At 44.5% G+C, this 17,892-nt stretch overlaps 1 protein-coding gene across 1 annotated transcript in view; it reads left to right on the top strand.

Moving 5' to 3' along the window:
* MOB3B (MOB kinase activator 3B) overlaps positions 1-17,892 on the top strand; it is a 148,994-nt gene that overhangs the window by 108,721 nt on the left and 22,381 nt on the right. Inside the window, exon 3 of the mRNA XM_026646516.2 lies at positions 8,889-9,091. Within this exon, the coding sequence (XP_026502301.1) occupies positions 8,889-9,091 (203 nt within the window). The remainder of the gene's footprint in view (positions 1-8,888; positions 9,092-17,892) is intronic.

Below are 17,892 nucleotides of genomic sequence, written 5' to 3'. Positions count from 1 at the left end.
GTCTTTATGATTAGATGGGCAAAGTGTTGTCGGAGAAAACAGAGTTTTTACTTTCTGGTTCAGTGCAGCAAGTTAGATACTTTATTTTTTTTAGCAATTGCGTGGAGGGAGAGAGCAAAACAGGTCTCTCCTTTGCTAAACAATTATAGCAAACATTTATACCTTTGTTACATACAATAATGGGCAACAGCTGCATTTTGTTTATACATAGGTTATTTTGATATTTTATTTTTGTTACCTTTATTTAGACTATAGTCTGCATTCCATACTTATTTAACACAAGTTAAATAACACAAAGCCACAACAACTTTTTACACCGTTTTTTTCCCACTTGCCTTACACAATTTTTGCTTTTATAAATTTTGCGTTATTAGGGTTACAGCTAGCCTGACTTTTTTGCTTACATAAGGGGACTGCATGGATTTGAAATTTCCTTTACACTCCCGTCCATTTTTTTTTCTACTTCTCTACTTCCACCGTGTACTGAAATTTTTGTTGTTGTAACATTAGGTCACAATTTGAAAAAGCCTGAAGACCAGCTACTAGAAGGGGGTGTGTCACTCCCTTTACCCGTGTATTAAATAATCTGGGGGTCAGGTGTGGGTGCACTCACCCAGCCTGGCTACAAGATCAAAGTAACTTTGTGCAAAGTGTGAAGTCGTGTCCTGTTTCAGATAAAACCTGTAGAGATAAGGAGAGATGAGGCTGTTTTTGCAAAGAAGAAAATAACTCTTTTCAAGTTAAAAAGAAAGAAAGAAGTAGCGCTCTTACTCTGTACTTCAGTAAATCAGGCTCTGAAGTTCTTACAAAGCCTCTCTGAAGTTAGTGGGAGCTTTTCAGATCAGGCCCTTCTCAGTGCAAGCAAACAGCAACAGAAAAACGGGGGAGTATGGACAAGTGAGAGGGGATATAAAGTAAAACTATCTTGTTTTTATACTGCACCCATCATTTGGTATCCGAGAGCCTCTGATATAGTTGACCTTTGTATCCCCAGAGAATTGTTTATGGGTTATGCGTGTATCCATGCAAGGATAGAACCAAAGGAGCTTGAACTGCATGGCTGGAATGCTTGAGAGCCGTTTGCATAACTTGGCATATTTTTGGGACATAATCAGGAGCCCTGGGACTCTGAATTCCAGGTTAACAGAAAGAATCTTTCTGGCGCTCCCCTTCTCACACAGCACTGAGCCCTGGCTCAGTTTGGAGTTGAATTGAGGCCAGTTAGTTCATCCAAAAGTCCCCCCCACTTTTTTTTTTCCAGCAAGTAGCAGCTAGCTCAGAAGTTCCATTGTCATCGTTTTGTTGTTCTGCTTTTTAATATCCATAGCTCAACAATTTAATCCAGTGCCTTTGCGCTTCCTCTGCCTCCAATATCCTTTCACTTACATTAAGACAGTAATCTCCTCTTTTGGAATTTATTATATTAAAAAATAGTGTCCGGCTGTTTAAATAAATTTTATTTTATTTTTTTACTACAAAGTGCCAGAAAAGGAAGGGTTGAATTTGGGCTGTGTGTCAGATAGAGGATTGTGGAGGAGAGGGAGGTAAATAGTGTTGTTGGTAAGCCAAGTTAGTGAAGAATGGTGATTTACCAAGTCAGAGATCTAAGTGAAATCAATACAAGTGACTCCTGAGAACTAATAGCATTCCACAGCTGGTTTACATCTAAACAATGGGTGCTGCAATGGGATCAAAACATTCAGCCAAATTCTGATCTCACACATCCCAATTTAAATCTGGAGTAACTCCACTGACTACATTAACATCAAAATTAAAAAGTTACTCTGGGTTTACCCCAGTGTAACTGAGCCTATCTTCAAATTTAGGCAGACGCTGAAACCCGGGAGTCTTCATTTTTTTGCTGATTTGGATAAAACAGAGCAGGAAGGCCGTTGACATTTGTTCAGTGTAAAGCCGCAGCCACTGCGTATTTACACTGGTATGTTCCAAATCCTGAGGTCCTCTCAATTGTTCAGCCCTCAGTCAGGCAAAATCCCAAGGAGTAAGGACCTCAGGACTCAGAGCACAATTAATGGCCCATGAAGTAGCAAGAAATATATTTAACATGCTAGTATTACATGTTAACATGCTAAGGATTTAGAGGGAGAAAGTATAGCCATAAAGCCACTAGATCAGGGGTTCTCAAACTTTTGTACTGGTGACCCCTTTCAAATAGCAAGCCTCTGAGTGCGACCCCCCCCTTATAAATTAAAAACATTTTTGTATATATTTAACACCATTATAAATGCTGGAGGCAAAGTGGGGTTTGAGGTGGAGGCTGACAACTCGTGACCCCCCCATGTAATAACCTCGTGACCCCCTGAGGGGTCCCGACCCCCAGTTTGAGAACCCCTGCGCTAGATAAAAGCAAGCTTAAGCCAGTGATCTGATCATACTACTGCAAACCAAAAAACAAACCTGTGGCTTGGCAAGTGGAATTCAAATGATTTCACTTTCTAATATACAGTGTTGTGAATTCCCTAACTCTCTGGAAAAGGATGAATAATACTAATGTGTTAATCTGTGATGGAAATTAGATGCCTCAGTCCATTTTACATCTACAGTAAGTGCAATGGAAGTCCAGAGGAGCTGTAGGTGTCTCGGGGCTGTGAAAATTTAAATTAAATAAATTAAATTAAATTAATGGAGATATCCTATCTCCTAGAACTGGAAGGGACCTAGAAAGGTCATCAAGTCCAGCCCCCTGCCTTCACTAGCAGGACCAAGTACTGATTTTGCCCCAGATCCCTAAGTGGCCCCCTCAAGGATTGAACTCACAACCCTGGGTTTAGCAGGCCAATGCTCAAACCACTGAGCTATTCCTCCCCCCCCCCTCCTGTAGGTTGTTATAGTAACACTGAACATGTGCAACCTTGTGGCTTGAGTCTCTACTGCCCTATCCCTGATTGTTATTTACACCTCTACAAAATGAGTGCAAAGTGCATGTAAAAGGCCACCAACAGGAATTCTCCACTCACACCAGCAGTAGGGTTATACCCACTTTGCACATCCGTAAATCGGCACACAGGGTGCAAGGCAGTAGAGAATCAGGCCCTTTGCCTTTGTTGGTTTGATTTATTAAACTAATGGTAGCTAATTAATAATGGCCTACGAGTTTCTTCCTTCATTTTGACAGTATGCTAGCAATGACATGTCACTCAATCCCAGGGGAAAGGGAACTAATTACTCTCTATTATGGAGCATGTTGAAACAACAGAACACGGAGCCGTGGAGAATTCACGCTTTATCCATCTGAGCAAACCTGTAGTAACACAAATCAGTCCTAGGTGATTTCCTGTTCAGACCTTAACATTTCATAAATATATTTTAAAACATTTTCTTTTGGAGATCCTGGTGGGGTTTTTTTAATTTTTGGAGCACAGCAGTGGGGCAGTCATTCATGGAGTTAGGCAACACTCCAAAGGCTGAAATTTGATCCGCCTTATTAGCAAGTGGCTAATGATGTCCCCGTCATTTCCTGATATATTGTATTCACTTGGCCTGAGAAGATAAGTAATTGGGATCATTTGAAATAATCATGGCTGTTTTTAAAGGCCCTGGGATAATTCTACCCATTTGGATTCAGTTATTGCTGAGGCAAAACGATACAGTGCCACCTCCTCGAAATCTCAGCTTTGTGGGGTCCGAATTCACAGCTCCAGAACTGCATCCTCTGTGCCCTGGGAGTCCAGCACTTTTTACAGAAGGATAGCAGTTATGATTGGCTAGACCTATTGTAGCCAGCCCCCTGCCTTTGGCCCCCAGGGCGTGTGTGCGCGTGCGTGCCAGAAGTGGAGTAAAGGATTGTGATCCTTGGCAACTGCCACAGGCTGCTGGCCTTTTTTAAATGTTATTTACATCCCTAATCAGCAGGTGTTTTGGCTTTCAACTGGTCTAAGATGGTGGGGAGCGGAAAGGTGATGTGGAAACCCCTCCTCGGCTGTGACAGCTGTCAACTCAGCAGAGCTAAGGATTGAGCATCATGGGTACATTTTAGTTAGGTGCATGGGAAATTATAATGGGAGGTAAGGGAGCTCTCCACCTCCACCACCTCGCAGAATCCGGCTTTATCTCTCATTCCCAATCCTTAGATCTCTCCAGGGCCTACTCTACCATTTTTGCCGCCCCAAGCAAAAAAAAAAAAAAAAAAGCTACCTGAACTGCTGAAGCAAAAAAAAAGCCGCTCGGAGACTGCGCTCCAAGATGGACGGAATGCCGCCTCTTAGCATGCGTCTCCCCAGGCACGTGCTTCCTCTGTTGGTGCCTGGAGCCGGCCCTGGCTCTCTCACTTGTGGTGATGGGTTTTTTTTTCATGAACATCGATGTGAACCGTTCCTGTCTTGCCAAATTTGGTGATGGGTGGATGGAAGCATGAGACAAAATATGGAGGACTTCACCGGTGGTCTTGTTTGCCATTGAATTAATGCAGCTAGATCTTGTTAATCGAGGTTTATCCACAGCCCGGGGATCCAAAAGCTTTCTGCAGTTATCAGTTTCATACCACAGGCGTATTACTGAGTCATTAATCTGAAAGGTTTTGTTCCCTTTAAATTTGAACAAACATGACATTTTGACAAATGATTTGGATTAACCATTTCTGAGTGCAAGTCATCAATGCATACGGTAGGAAGGGAATATGTTCTAGTGGTCACAGCAGCGGATTAGGAGTCAAGATCCCTTCTAGGTTCTATTCCTGAGAGTACTGGATATTGGCCTCATTCTGTGGCCTTGGACAAGTTACTTCAACTCGTCTGCTCCCCTTGTTCATGTGACATGCAGGGTAACAGATGGGCATTAATTTACACAGCGAAGGGCCAGAGAAGGTGGCTGTGGAGGGAAAACGCAGCTATGCAACCATAACGTAGACTACATAGCCACTGTTAAGAGCTGCATGTAAATAGCTGCATTCACCAGGTTTTTTGAGTTCTGCAAAACCTTGGAGCTATACTGCATATTCTTGAGCACTGTCTAATGGCACTGTATCTATTAACTATTTACACATCCCCCGAGATAAAGCGCTCTTGTAACAGCTGCCACCAACTCCTCTCCATTTACATTAATGAGAAATGCTGCAAACACTATGCTGTGTATCTGGCAGAAGCGGAGAAGGACTTGGGGAGTAGCCACTTTATGCTGTTTTCCAAGGTAGTAGAAACTAGGTGCAATTTTCCCTGTAAATTAAGGCTGACTACAGCAGCATTAACTAACATGGAGCAGCCTGTGCATTGGGATTCAAGCATTTGAAAATGGCTCCAGTTGTTCTGGAGTCTCAGTATGACTTGATGAGTTGCTACAGACCAGGGCCTGGCATTATGAGCTCCATCAGAAGGGAATTAGTCCACCCCTTTCTCTTTTCAAACAGTGGATTGGCTGGCAATGTGCCTTCACAGGTTTCCTGCAGGATGTCTATATTTTTCCCCATCTGTTCAGTGGATTTATGTGGCCATGTCCCTTCTCCCTCCACGAGCTTGGAATTTGCTCTTGTAGGAGTGGTTTCTGCTTTCTGGATTTGATCTTATCTTTGTTCTTATGCTTCTTATACTCTTCTGTACTTATTTATTTGGCAGTCCTTCGCCTCTATGTGCCTCAATTTACTCATCTGTAAAGTTGGGATAATATACTTTCTTGTAGCACTCTCACAAGGATGATGCGAGGATTGAGTAATATTTTAAAGGAGACGAACAGATGCTTTCAACTAATATTAAATGTAAGTAGGTGGCAACATTACTGAGAGTGCTGTCTGGACACTGGTGTTTGGAAGTGGAGGGGGAAGATCCTGAACATGGGCTTTTCCCTATTTGGTTTTGTCAGCCTGGTGTTTGAGTTACTTATAGAGAAGACATATTTTGTATCGCCAAACATTTAAAAAGGAGTAAATCTCCCTATATAAATGCCTGGTTGGTTTCTCACTGCCCAGATGAATCATTTGGTAATAAATAATGCAAAGGAAAAAGATTAGTGTTTTCTCCCTTTTGAAATCATTGGTAACATATACAGCTGCTGCCTTCACATCAATTGCTGTATTGTATAAGTTCAAGTGTAACTGTAAAACACTTTGGAAGGGGTATAAAAGAATAGTAAGGAAAGCTCTATCGCAGTTGGAACAAAAGACTATGAGGGGAGCTGCGGAGTTTCTAATTACAGCTGTGCAAAACCTTCATGACACAAGCCCAGGTGAGTGTTCACCTGGTGTTGACTTTCATTCTGAACTTGAAACTTGGGCCAAGCATTTGTGACCCTTTAGAGGGAACCTGTATCAAGTTTCAGGTGAACTCAGGCCAAGTTTGAAATGAACCTGGCCAGTGGGTGATATCTCTGCAAAACATGGTGAATATAACTTTTGCTGTTGGATCTGATCAAACCCCAGAATCCAAGCAAAAATCAGGAGGGCGCACAAAGCCATGCAAAGTGACTATGTGATAAAGTTCACACTAAAACACTTTGCAAAGCTGGCTCTAGGTCAGAATTTTAGATTCGGTGCTGGTAAATTGTTTTATCTCTATATCAGCTCATTAAGAACCTGATCCTGTGAAGAGCTGAAGGCCTTCAACTTTTACAGAAGTCCAATGACAATTGAAGATACAGAGCACTTTGCAAGATCAGGTTTCGTTTAAGAGAATTTTGAAGTGCTCTTCAGTGCTGTGTTGTGGAGGTCTGACTGTTCCCTTGCCAGTAGCAGCAGCAGCAGCAATGCTTGCTTTGGTGTGTGCGCCTGTTCATTACAGTGCATGGGACACTGGGACAGCTGCCCCAAATGTATAAGAGACATTCTATTAAAATAACAATTGTAAAAGGTGCATAGAATAGGGATGAAGATTAAAAAGTGACTGGAGCAGTCTCTTCCACCTTAGACTTTGTATAAAGATGGCAACACAGTCAATGAGATCCATCCCCTGGAACCAAGCTCATCATGTGTATCATGGGCTTAATCTCATAGCACAAGGAACGGTAGTCCTGGAGCTGAAAATGATTTGTGTAAGGACATGGCTACACTTGCAGATGTAGAGCGCTTTGAGTTAAACCAGCCTTCTTGAGCGCAGTAGGGAAAGCGCTGTAGTCTGTCCACACTGACAGCTGACAGCGCACTGGCGTGGCCACATTAGCAGCTCTTGCAATGGCCACAGAGAGCAGTGCATTGTGGTAGCTATCCCAGCATGCAAGTGGCTGCAACATACTTTTCAAATGGGGGTGGGGGGGTGGAGTGTGACAGGGAGTGTGTTGTTTCAGAGTAGCAGCCGTGAGTGTGTTGTGTGTATGTGGGGGGAGAGAGAGTGGGTTTTTGGGGGGCTGAGAGCATGTCAGCATGCTGTCTTGTAAGTTCAGACAGCAGCAGGCTCCCACCCCCCGCCTCTCTCTCTCACACACAGCATTCCACACTAATGGTTGCTTTGTCCCGGAGCAGATAAGCAGCCAGCTGTCAAACGGAGCTTTCAAAGGGCATATCCAAAACAATGACACGAGTGGCCACTTGACTTATGGGGATTATGGGACGTTTCCGGAGGTCGATCAGAGCGCAATAATGCAACACCTCGTTCACACTGGTGCTGCGGTGCTCCAGCGGGGGCGCAGCAAACATTCTTCCACTCGCCAAGGTGGAGTACCAGCAGCGCTGTAGCCGCGGAGTCAGAGCGCTCTACGTGCCTTGCCAGTGTGGACGGGGAGTGAGCTAGTGCGCCCGGGGCTCCTTTAATGCGCTGTAACTCGCAAGTGTAGCCAAGCCCTAAGCAAGATGGTACACTTGGGAATCAGATTCATACTCGTGGACATTAAGAGTCTGGCTCTGCCCCCCTTAAAGTAAATCGCAAGGCCCTCGTTGTTGTCTGTGGGACCTGTACCAGTGCCTATGATCTTGATCCAGCAAAGCACTTAAGCTCATGATCACTTTTAAACGTGAGTGTGGCGGGACAACGACTCACCGGCGCGGCGCCTCCTGCTGGTTGTCCAGGGAATTAGCTCTTTTCCAGTTCTGGAGCACCCTCTGATGTCTCGACTGCCGCTGGCCCCCATGTCCCTCCCGGACCCTGGTACCCTTTACCCAGGGGTTCTGCCCACCGCAGTACTCCCTCTGTCTGGGTCTCCCTCCCAGGGGAACCCCCAGCCCCCTTTCCCCACCTTGCCTCAGTGGCTACCGCCCGTCTCCATTTAGCCCCCGATCCCTGGGGCGGACAGCAGTCTGCAAATCACTCATCATCGGCAAGGGAGGCTGCCCTAGTACTCTTGTGGGCCCTTAACTCAGCCTGCAGTCTGGGCTTTGCTAGGTTGGAGTTCCCCAGCCTCTGCCCTTCCCCAGCACTGCTCCACCTAGGTACCCTCCTCAGCTTCCCAGGCAGCCAGGTCCTTCTCTCTCAAAAGGCTAGAGAGAGTGTCTTCTCAGCCTCTGGCTCTCAGCCCTCTTATAGGGCTAGCCATGGCCTGATTGGGGCGTGGCCTCACCTGTGGCTGCTTCCCCAATCAGCCTTTCTTTTCCCAGCTGTAGCCCTCTCCAGGTCTGTTTTAACCCCTCCGGGCAGGAGCGGGGTGGCCACCCCGCTACAGTGAGTGATCACAGTACCGTAGGTAAAAAGATAAGCACAGGCATAAATAGAGCCCTGCAAATCTGCAGATATCCACTTTGGATCCGCAGATGCAGATATCCATGGACCATGTTTGCGAATCGTGGATGGATGAGGATCCAAATTTTATATCTAGAGCCCTGCAAATCTGCGGATATCCGCTTTATATCCACAGACCATGTGTGTGGATCGGATGCAGATACAAATTTTGTATGTGCACAGGGCTCTAGGCGTAAGTGCTTTGCTGGATTGGAGCCTATGTCTGAATCTTCAGAACTCCCTTTCAGAAAGCCGTGATCTAATCTAAAGCAATTATCCTCCCTTCTTTGTTCACAGGTGTTCCCTTTCCAAAGAACTTCCTTCAGATCTGCAAGAAGATCCTGTGCAGGCTGTTCCGGGTATTCGTTCACGTCTACATTCATCACTTCGACCGCATCATCATCATGGGAGCTGAGGCCCACGTCAATACCTGTTACAAGCACTTTTATTACTTTGTAACAGAGCTCAATGTCATAGACCGCAAGGAGCTAGAGCCTTTGGTAAGTGGTAACCTACAGCCTAACGTGGTGGAGAATTCTCCTTTTTCTTTCCCTTAATTGAGCCTTTTCCAAACCTGTCACAGTTGATCTCCACTAGGAATGAAATGTCTGTGTTTCAAGACAGACCATTTAAATAAATGAACGCATGCCTCTGCAATAGGCCAATTCCCTCTACTGCAGCATTTACAATTGGGGAAGTAGTAAGAATAGAGTGCAGGGTGAGGGAGGGGAGGGTGGAGGTGACCTGTATAACAGTGAAGTAGGATTTCCTTTGTAATAATTATGTAGGTGTTTGTGAAAGTAGTGGGTGTGCTGCACTTGGATTTATTCACTTTCAGTCAGAGATTCAGACAAAACCAGACACTTCCCTTGACTTAGGAGCCTTGGCTCTAGATAGATCAATGTTTAACTTATTGTCTCCAAAGATGAGATTCCAGAAATGGGACATACTTTCACTATTTCCTGAAGGTTTAAAAACATCTTCGAGAGGAGAGGGAAGGTTCAATTTGGAAAGGGATTCTCTGTGCAAACGTTAGCACCGGGCCCGGGGGCACCTTTAGAATGGATGGGGCTCAGGGTTCTCCACGAGTCCGAAGTCGCAATTCTGTATCCTACAAGTTATTAAGGAAGCGTTGGCACTGTTCTGCTTTTTTAATGGTTAAATGCACATTACGAGCATGGCTGACCAGAAATGCGTCCCTGCGTGTGTAGAAAGCAGACGCTTGCCTCTGTGTCTTTCTCTCTGTGTGTCTGCATGCACATGTGCAAAAAGTAGATGCCTTTGTGTGTAAAGCAGATGCCTCTGTTTGTGTGTGGAGGAAGGGTTATGTGTTTATCTTGACTGGAGCAGGAAATGTGGAGTGAGACAAAGGAGACAAGAGTTTCCCAGTGGTCCCCAGAAAGGAATGACCAGTTAAGAAATTTCCTTTTACGATATTAATTAATCCACAACATCTCTTTGTTGTAGGTACCTGTTATGCCAATGTTACAGATGGGAAAACTTAAGCATAGCGGGGATGATTCTCTGTTGCACTGTGGCCCCTTTACACCACACTGGCAGCAGAAAGGGGCCTTAAAGGGATGAAAAGAGGCCCTTGAGGATACGGCTACAGAAAAGAGGGCTTTCCCACTGGCATAGAGATACTAAAGCAGCTCTACCTCATCCCCCATCTCTGTGCCCAGCCTGGGGACATGTCAGAGGCAGGAGATATGAGAGGTAGACCAGAGCGTGTTTGGAGAACACTGCTCCACAAGTTAGAGCAGCCCTGAGGTCTGTGCTGGCCCCAGAATACAGAGAGAGTAAAGACAGTTTCAGTTGTTAACCCCCTTATTCCTGAATTTGGCCAGAGTGACGAAGGAGCTTGCCCAAGTCCAGAGTGAGTCAGTTGCAGAGCGAGGAATGTAATCCATCTGGTGATATGTCCATTGTGTGCAAAACCTCTTGCATTCCAGCAATCTGTTCTTGGAAATGGAAATTCTTTTTAGAATTCTGATGGAATTCAGCAGCTTCAAAGAGGTTATGTCCCTGACCTGCATCAGGAAGTACCATGTCAGCAGGCTGATGGAGCCCCACCTGCTCTCGCTGCCTTGCTTCCAGAATCTTCTTGGCAACCATCAGCCTAGACCACAGCATGGAAATGCATAAAAACATATGTCTGTATCTTCCTCTTCTTCTGGGCAGAGAGGAGGGAGCTGATTGCCAAAGTGAACACAGACATGACAAATCATCTCAAACGTTAATGCAACTGCTAAGGATGAGCTGTGCCCCAGCAAGTTCACCGTTGCAGGAAATGAGCCAAAATTATCCCACTAAATTAGAAAATGGGCCAAGCTCTGATTAAATAAACCGATTGCCATGCGCTCTATAAACCAAAAGCCGGCTGATGAATCAAAGTATTTTTGAAAAAGAGAAACAGCTCCAAATGCTGGTACTGGATTAATAATAATAAAGCTGACAAAGACTAGCCTGGAGGCAGGATGGTGGCTTTTTAAAATGGGGCTTATCTGACTTTTAAATCCCAGTACAGCAATTGTAAAATCAAAGAGCAAGTTGGGGTTGTACATAGATGATTTCCTTTAGGCAGTTACCTGATTAGCTCTTGAGTCACCAAAAGATGGGGGCTGTATTTTTAAGCCCTGCTGATTAGTGGGTCATTCCCCTCCACCTCCGACACCTGGTTATTTTGACAGAGTTCTAAAAGTTCTTTGTAGAAAGTTCTTTGTCCCATGTGGCAAAAGGGAGAGCTGACTCACTTGCTAGCACTGCAGGCAGTTCTAAGGAGAAATACAAGGACAGATGATTGAATCATAGAGGAAGTCTTTGAAAACGTGCCCTTCAGCACAGCTGATAAGCAGGACGCCCTGAGACGTTACTGTAAATTATTTTGAAATTTAAATTTGATTCTTGGTAAATATTCTAATGGGACTCCAGAGAGATTGCAATATACTGACCAGCCCTGCTGCATGTATAATGCCTCACTCCTGATGCTTGTTCTCTTTTCCTGCAGCGAACCAAGTGCCATTCGTAATAAATAATAGGTAACTGTATAGTGTGTTACATCTTTAGAGTGACTTACAGACATTAATTTGAATCAATCATGGTCTTGTGGTTCAAGCCCAATCTTGTTAAATGAATTGCACTCTGTTGCCACAGATTTCCTGTGTGACATTGGGGAAGCCAATTCACATCTCTATCATCAGTTCCTCATCTATAAAACCGATATAATAATACCAGCTTTACGGGGGCGTTATGAGGCTAAATTCATGAATGCTTGCAAAATGTTTTGTGATCCTTGAATGGAAGGTACTGTAGAAGTGCAAAATGCCATAGTGGCTGTTGTATGACAATTATCCCCTCTTCCTCCACAGAGGAGACCCTGAAACTGGCACACTGCACTGAGCCTTCAGCTCAAGTTAGCTCTGTTGACATCCAAAAAAAGTACGAAAAACTGTTGGCCTTTTAGCGAGGCCTTTTTGGATTTGCTTTCTAGCCAGTTTAGGTGCTTCCACCAGTATCAAATTGAAATGTATAAACACATACTACATCTATACTACTGCTTATGTCGGCATAACTTATGTCACTTGGGTGTGAATAAATCACCCCCCGAGCGACATAAGGTACACGAATATAAGCGCCAGTGTGGACAGCGCTATGTTGGTGGGAGAGCTTCTCACTTGTGCTCCTGAAAACTCTCCTGTCTGGGGATTAGTGTGGCTGGAGCAGGGTCTCCTGAAAAAAAAATTAGTGCTCTAGATGGCTGCCTACAAGAATTATATCTAATGCCAGCCCTGTACCTCAAGATTTTTTCCCTTGAGGACAGTGGGAGTTGCACATGGTAAAAACACCTTAAAATGGTGAGCTGTAGTAAGAGTGTCCGTTCAGTCACTTTCTAGCTATCAGATGTAGATGCTGTGAGCTTTGAGGGTCTGTTCCCAGTACGTTGCATTTTGTTGGATAACAGTGACTTGGGAGTGCAATAAAATCTGTTCCTGAAAAGCCGTGACATCTGAGCACAGTCCTTGATGCACTGCAGTGTTCTTTTTTTTTACTCAATGAATTGAGCTGGCCTGCAACTTACAGGCAGGGCTGTCTCCTGCTCTTTAGATTTATTAGCATTTTTAAAGGAATTTGTTTTAAATGGTGGGAGTTTGAGGCTAAATTTAGCTTCAGAATATGGTGGAGTTCATCTGAAGGAACAAGGATCACAAAGGCAGAAGAGTTTTTAAAAGCACACTTTCTGGTTACTGAACATTACTGATTAACATGCAGTTACATTAGATCTCATTAAGAGGAGAGATGAATAAAAAAAATATACCCAGTCTCCTTGCTGTGGAACCCTGTGCAAGGTCCCAGAGAGGGTGAGAACATATGCTGGGATTGGGTACCCAAAGTGTACTTTGAAACCAGGGTTTTAATCTAAAGATTCAGGTTACCTGAGCAAAACTACTCAAGTTTTCCATTGGCACAATGTCATAGAGCTGTGTGCAGATCCAGGGCTCCCGTGAGTTCCTGCATTACAAGTTACACTAGAGCAGGGATCGGCAACCTTTGGCCTGCGGCCCGCCAGAGTTAGCCCCCTGGCGGGCCGGGCCAGTTTGTTTACCTGCTGCGTCTGCAGGTTCGGCCGATCGCGGCTCCCACTGGCCGCGGTTCGCTGCTCCAGGCCAATAGGGGCTGCGGGAAGCGGCATGGGCCGAGGGATGTGCTGGCTGCGGCTTCCCGCAGCCCCCATTGGCCTGGAGCGGCAAACTGCGGCCGGTGGGAGCCGCGATCGGCCGAACCTGCGGAAGGGGCAGGTAAGCAAACTGGCCCGGCCCGCCAGGGGGCTCACCCCGGCGGGCCGCGTGCCAAAGGTTGCCGATCCCTGCACTAGAGGTTCATGGGAGTGATGGATGGGGCAGTCCTGCAAAATGCCAGGGGATGAACAAAGTGATTCTTCCGCCCCTGCTATCTCTGATTCTCCCATCATGTGCTAGGAGCTGGGAAATCCCAGCACACACATGAGCTTATATTCAAATCTAGATAAAATTGTATAGGTTTACATACCTATACCGGTTGGCCATAGGTAGCAGTATATTTCAGTGTACGTATTCTTCTGTTTTAATAAGTGTAGCAATGTTTTACATAATGCTTTTCATACAGGCCAGAACTATGCTACAATGTTTGGTGGCATGACTCACTCAGATGTGAAAAAAATCCACACCCTTTGTCCAACATAGCTATGCCAGCAAAACCCTGTAGGTAGACACAGCTATATTAGCAACAGGGCCGGCTCCAGGCACCAGTTTGGCAAGCAGGTGCTTGGGGCGGCCACTCCGGAGAGGGGCAGCAGGTCCAGCTATTTGGCGGCAATTTGGCGGACAGTCCCTCACTCCCGCTCGGAGTGAAGGACCTCTCGCCGAAGTGCCGCTGCAGATCGCGATCACGGCTTTTTTTTTTTTTTTTTGGCTGCTTGCGGCAGCCAAAACCCTGGAGCCGGCCCTGATTGGCAAAAGCGTCCTTGAGCTTATGTTGTTCAGGGAATTGCTTTAACTAGGCAGGCAAAAGATCTCCTTATGCCAGCATAAGCTGCAAGATAGGGGGCCCTACCAGTGTAGCTATGCCAATATAGTTATAGCAACAACGCCTTTTTAGGGTAGACTAGCCCACGAAAGATCCTAAAGTGCCTTACAAACTATGGGTCTGATGCTGATCGCTTACACTGATGTAAATTCACTGGCATCAGTGGAGTTACTCCTGATTTGCATTGGTGTAAGTGATAGCAGAATTTGGCTCTCTGCTTCACTTTTCCTCCTGATGTGGCTTCTACTTCTCCTCCTCCCTCAGGAAATCTGTGCTTTCTCCCAGATGTCATTTCTTACAAGTATTTTGTTTTATGAGAACAAAAAGTAATAAAATGGGACATAGATGAAGCAAATTAAAGCAAGATATTTTCTAAATGTCTGCTTACCATATGTATTAAAAACAGTTTCTCATTTAAAGATACAGCGACACATTCAGCCTTAGTGTAAGCGATTGCTACTCCAGTAGAATCAGTGGAGTTGTATTAATGGAATGAATCCAGTGGAGTTGGTACCATCTTATGCTAGGACTAAATTTGTCCCCCAGTGATCAAATATAAAATGTCCTTATCCGCTCCATTATATTCAGTATTAAAACTGCTATTGATTTCAAAACAGGCAGGGGCTCCAATAAGTTTTCACTTAACATTTGATGCAATTAAAAATAAGCATCTAAAATTGCTGAAAGAGAATGGTTTTACATTTTTCTATAGAAAACTCTATTTACTGAATACAAGTCTAAGGCTAGGTCTACACTATGGGGGGGGAGGGGGGCGTATCGACCTAAGATACGCAACTTCAGCTACGTGAATAGCGTAGCTGAAGTTACGTATTTTAGGTCGACTTACCTGGCTGTGAGGACGGCAGCGAGTCGACCGCTGCCGCGCCACTGTCGACTCCGCTTCCGCCTCTTGCCCCGGTGGAGTTCCGGAGTCGACGGCAGAGCCATCGGGGATCGATTTTATCGCGTCTTCACTAGACGCGATAAGTCGATCCCCAATAGATCGATTGCTACCCGCCGATCCGGCGGGTAGTGAAGACGTGCCCTAAGAATTTGAGTAGACAAACCAAAGAGTAAGGCGATGGCTTTTTATTACATTAACCTAATCAGAATATCTGTATGTCCTGTTGATTTACAGTAAGCAATGCTATATATTACATCAAAAAACTTACACTATACTGGGCAGCATTAACGTTTCACAGTTGCACACAGGGATGCTGGAATAATTTTTATAGTGGGGGTGCTGAGGGCCACTGAACCAAAGTGTAAACCATCTATATAATGGAAACCACTTCAAGCCAGGAGGTGCAGCAGCACCCCCAGCACCTATAGTTGCGCACTTTTAAGTCAGGAAGTTCCACGGTTCAGACTGTGTAACTTAGCCTTATCTCTGTCCCTTGTGTGTGATGATACAGGGCCAGATTTTATTCATATTTCCACTGATGTGAATGCCGAGTATTTCTTTAGTAGTCAATGTCATTACTTTAGATTTACACAGGTATAACTTAGAGTGAAGTCTAGCCTCACTGTTTTTGAAGTACATGATCATTTCTCAAATAACGCTAATATAACATCAGGCACTATTGTGTATTCCTTTATAAAATGTGCTTTGTCCGATGCTTGTTAATTAGCATTAATTGGTAGACTTTTCGGAGGAGCAGCCAGAGATTTGAACAGGCAGGGAAACTGAAGAGATGTTCTCTCCAAGTCCTCCAGCACGGTTGCAGCTCCTAGACAGGAAGCAGGAGTTGCCTCTGTTCATGCCATAACTTGTTCTGTGGACAGAGTATTTCAGCCTCCAGAGCGGTCAGGCCAACATCTTCCTTACACTAAAAAACTCAACCCCACATAAAGTGTAGAAATGGACATCTGTGTTCGCATAGGGTTTTATGTCTGTATTTGCAGATTTTGCCTATGCCAGTTAAACAGTGTATTGAGGGAACCGGCAGCCCAATGAAGTCATGATCAGGATTCACGATACTGAGTCAGTATTTCTCCATGTGTCTTTGTCTGTTCAACTGCACTTTTGATGCCAGCCCATGTTTATTAGGGTGTATGTATTAGAGGTGTTCTGGGCAAAAAGCGCACAATAAACACTAAGATTACTCTTCTCCCATTGTTGGCTTACCCATGGCATGACTAGCGTGATCCCCAGACCGCAGCAGTGCATACCAAGTACCACTTTGCTTTTATATCACACAACACTGTTGTCGCTGTGCCTGAGCCACAAGCAGCTACTGTTACTATCCAGTTTACAGCAAACAGTTCATCCTTTCACAAAACAATTGGCCGTTTTGCTCTGTGTTTATCTATGTAACATAAAATGTTTATTAATCATGCAGCTTACTGACAGACTGCTCCTATTCAGAAATCCTAAAAATATATCTCCTCAGTTGTACTGTTATTAGCCCCATCTGAAATTTGCACCAGCAAGCTTTTGGAGGATGTTTTGTTTTTGTTTTAAAAAAAGAGCAGTTCCAACCAGCGAAGTTAGTTACATTTGTCCAGTTACATTGAACTGAAAGGTACATTGGTTAAAATCAATGATTAAACATCCTGGAGAATTTTCAAACTTAATTTAAAATATAAATCCATTTATAATTCATTAGATTTTTTTGATCATCTTTGGTCATTCTTATTGAAGTTTCTGCTGAAACAAGAATTTGCACCTTCCCAGTCCATTGTCTCTCTCTACTGTACTGCATCCCACTGTGAAGTAATGGTACTGTATATATACCAGGGATGGTCATCTCTAGAGCAATAGACTGGGAGATAAAAAAAAAAAAAAAAAAAAAAAAAAGAAATATTATTGCACTGCCAGTGCAGCAGTAGGGGAATCTGGCCTGCAGGGTGAGAAAACCACATCATTTCACTCAAGCCACCATGCTCTCATTATCCAAATCTTTTATATCTATCCTATCCCCTCTCTCTGTATATTTTGATTTCATAAAACCATCACCATGGTATCTCCGTGTCCTCACTTAAATCCTCCCTGAAAACTCATTCCTCCTGCTTTGCCCACAAGAAGTGAGTCAACAATAACATTAACATATTGTTTTTAAAATATCCTCTTCATTCCCTCTTCTGGACTTTCCACTGTGTCCTGTACTCTCTCTGCTTTGTTTAGCCTGTAAGCTGTTTGGGGGAGAGACAGCCTGTATTTTGGGCTTGTATGGGTCCAAGTATATGGTTGGTGCTTAATGATGATAAATGATATGTACAAACTGTCTTCATTCCATAACCTGCCTCAGAAATATCCTCCGTACCTTTTGGCCCAGTAGAATCTCAAACCAAGATCTGTTGACACAGTCAGCCAAGAGGATATGAGCACCATCATTGCTAGGAGGCGTTGGAGATGGATTGGCCATGTGGTTCAGATGGAAATTGATTCCATCACCAGAGTAGCAATAAGATGGACACCTGAAGGCAAGCGAAAACGAGGCCACCTGAAAACAGCATGGCAAAGAGCTGTGGAAGCTGAGCTGAAAAACTGGGGGCACAGCTGGGGAACCATTGAAAGACTTGCCAGAAACAGACAGGAGTGGAGGAACTTCATCGCTGCCCTAGCTGCTACAGGCATAATGGGAACATGATGATGGTGATGAATGATGATCAATAATTTACAATCAACGACTTCTAACTCTAAAATCTGTTCAAGAAACTGGAAACTTTTCTCTACCTCCTTCCCTAATGCATCAAACTTTGGTCATTCAGATAAAAAGGAAACAGAATCTGAAGT

This window comes from Terrapene carolina, unplaced genomic scaffold (genome assembly GCF_002925995.2).
Source record: "Terrapene carolina triunguis isolate 2854851 unplaced genomic scaffold, T_m_triunguis-2.0 Scaffold35098, whole genome shotgun sequence".
Lineage (NCBI taxonomy): Eukaryota > Metazoa > Chordata > Testudines > Emydidae > Terrapene > Terrapene triunguis.
This window is presented reverse-complemented; position numbering and strand designations above follow the sequence as displayed.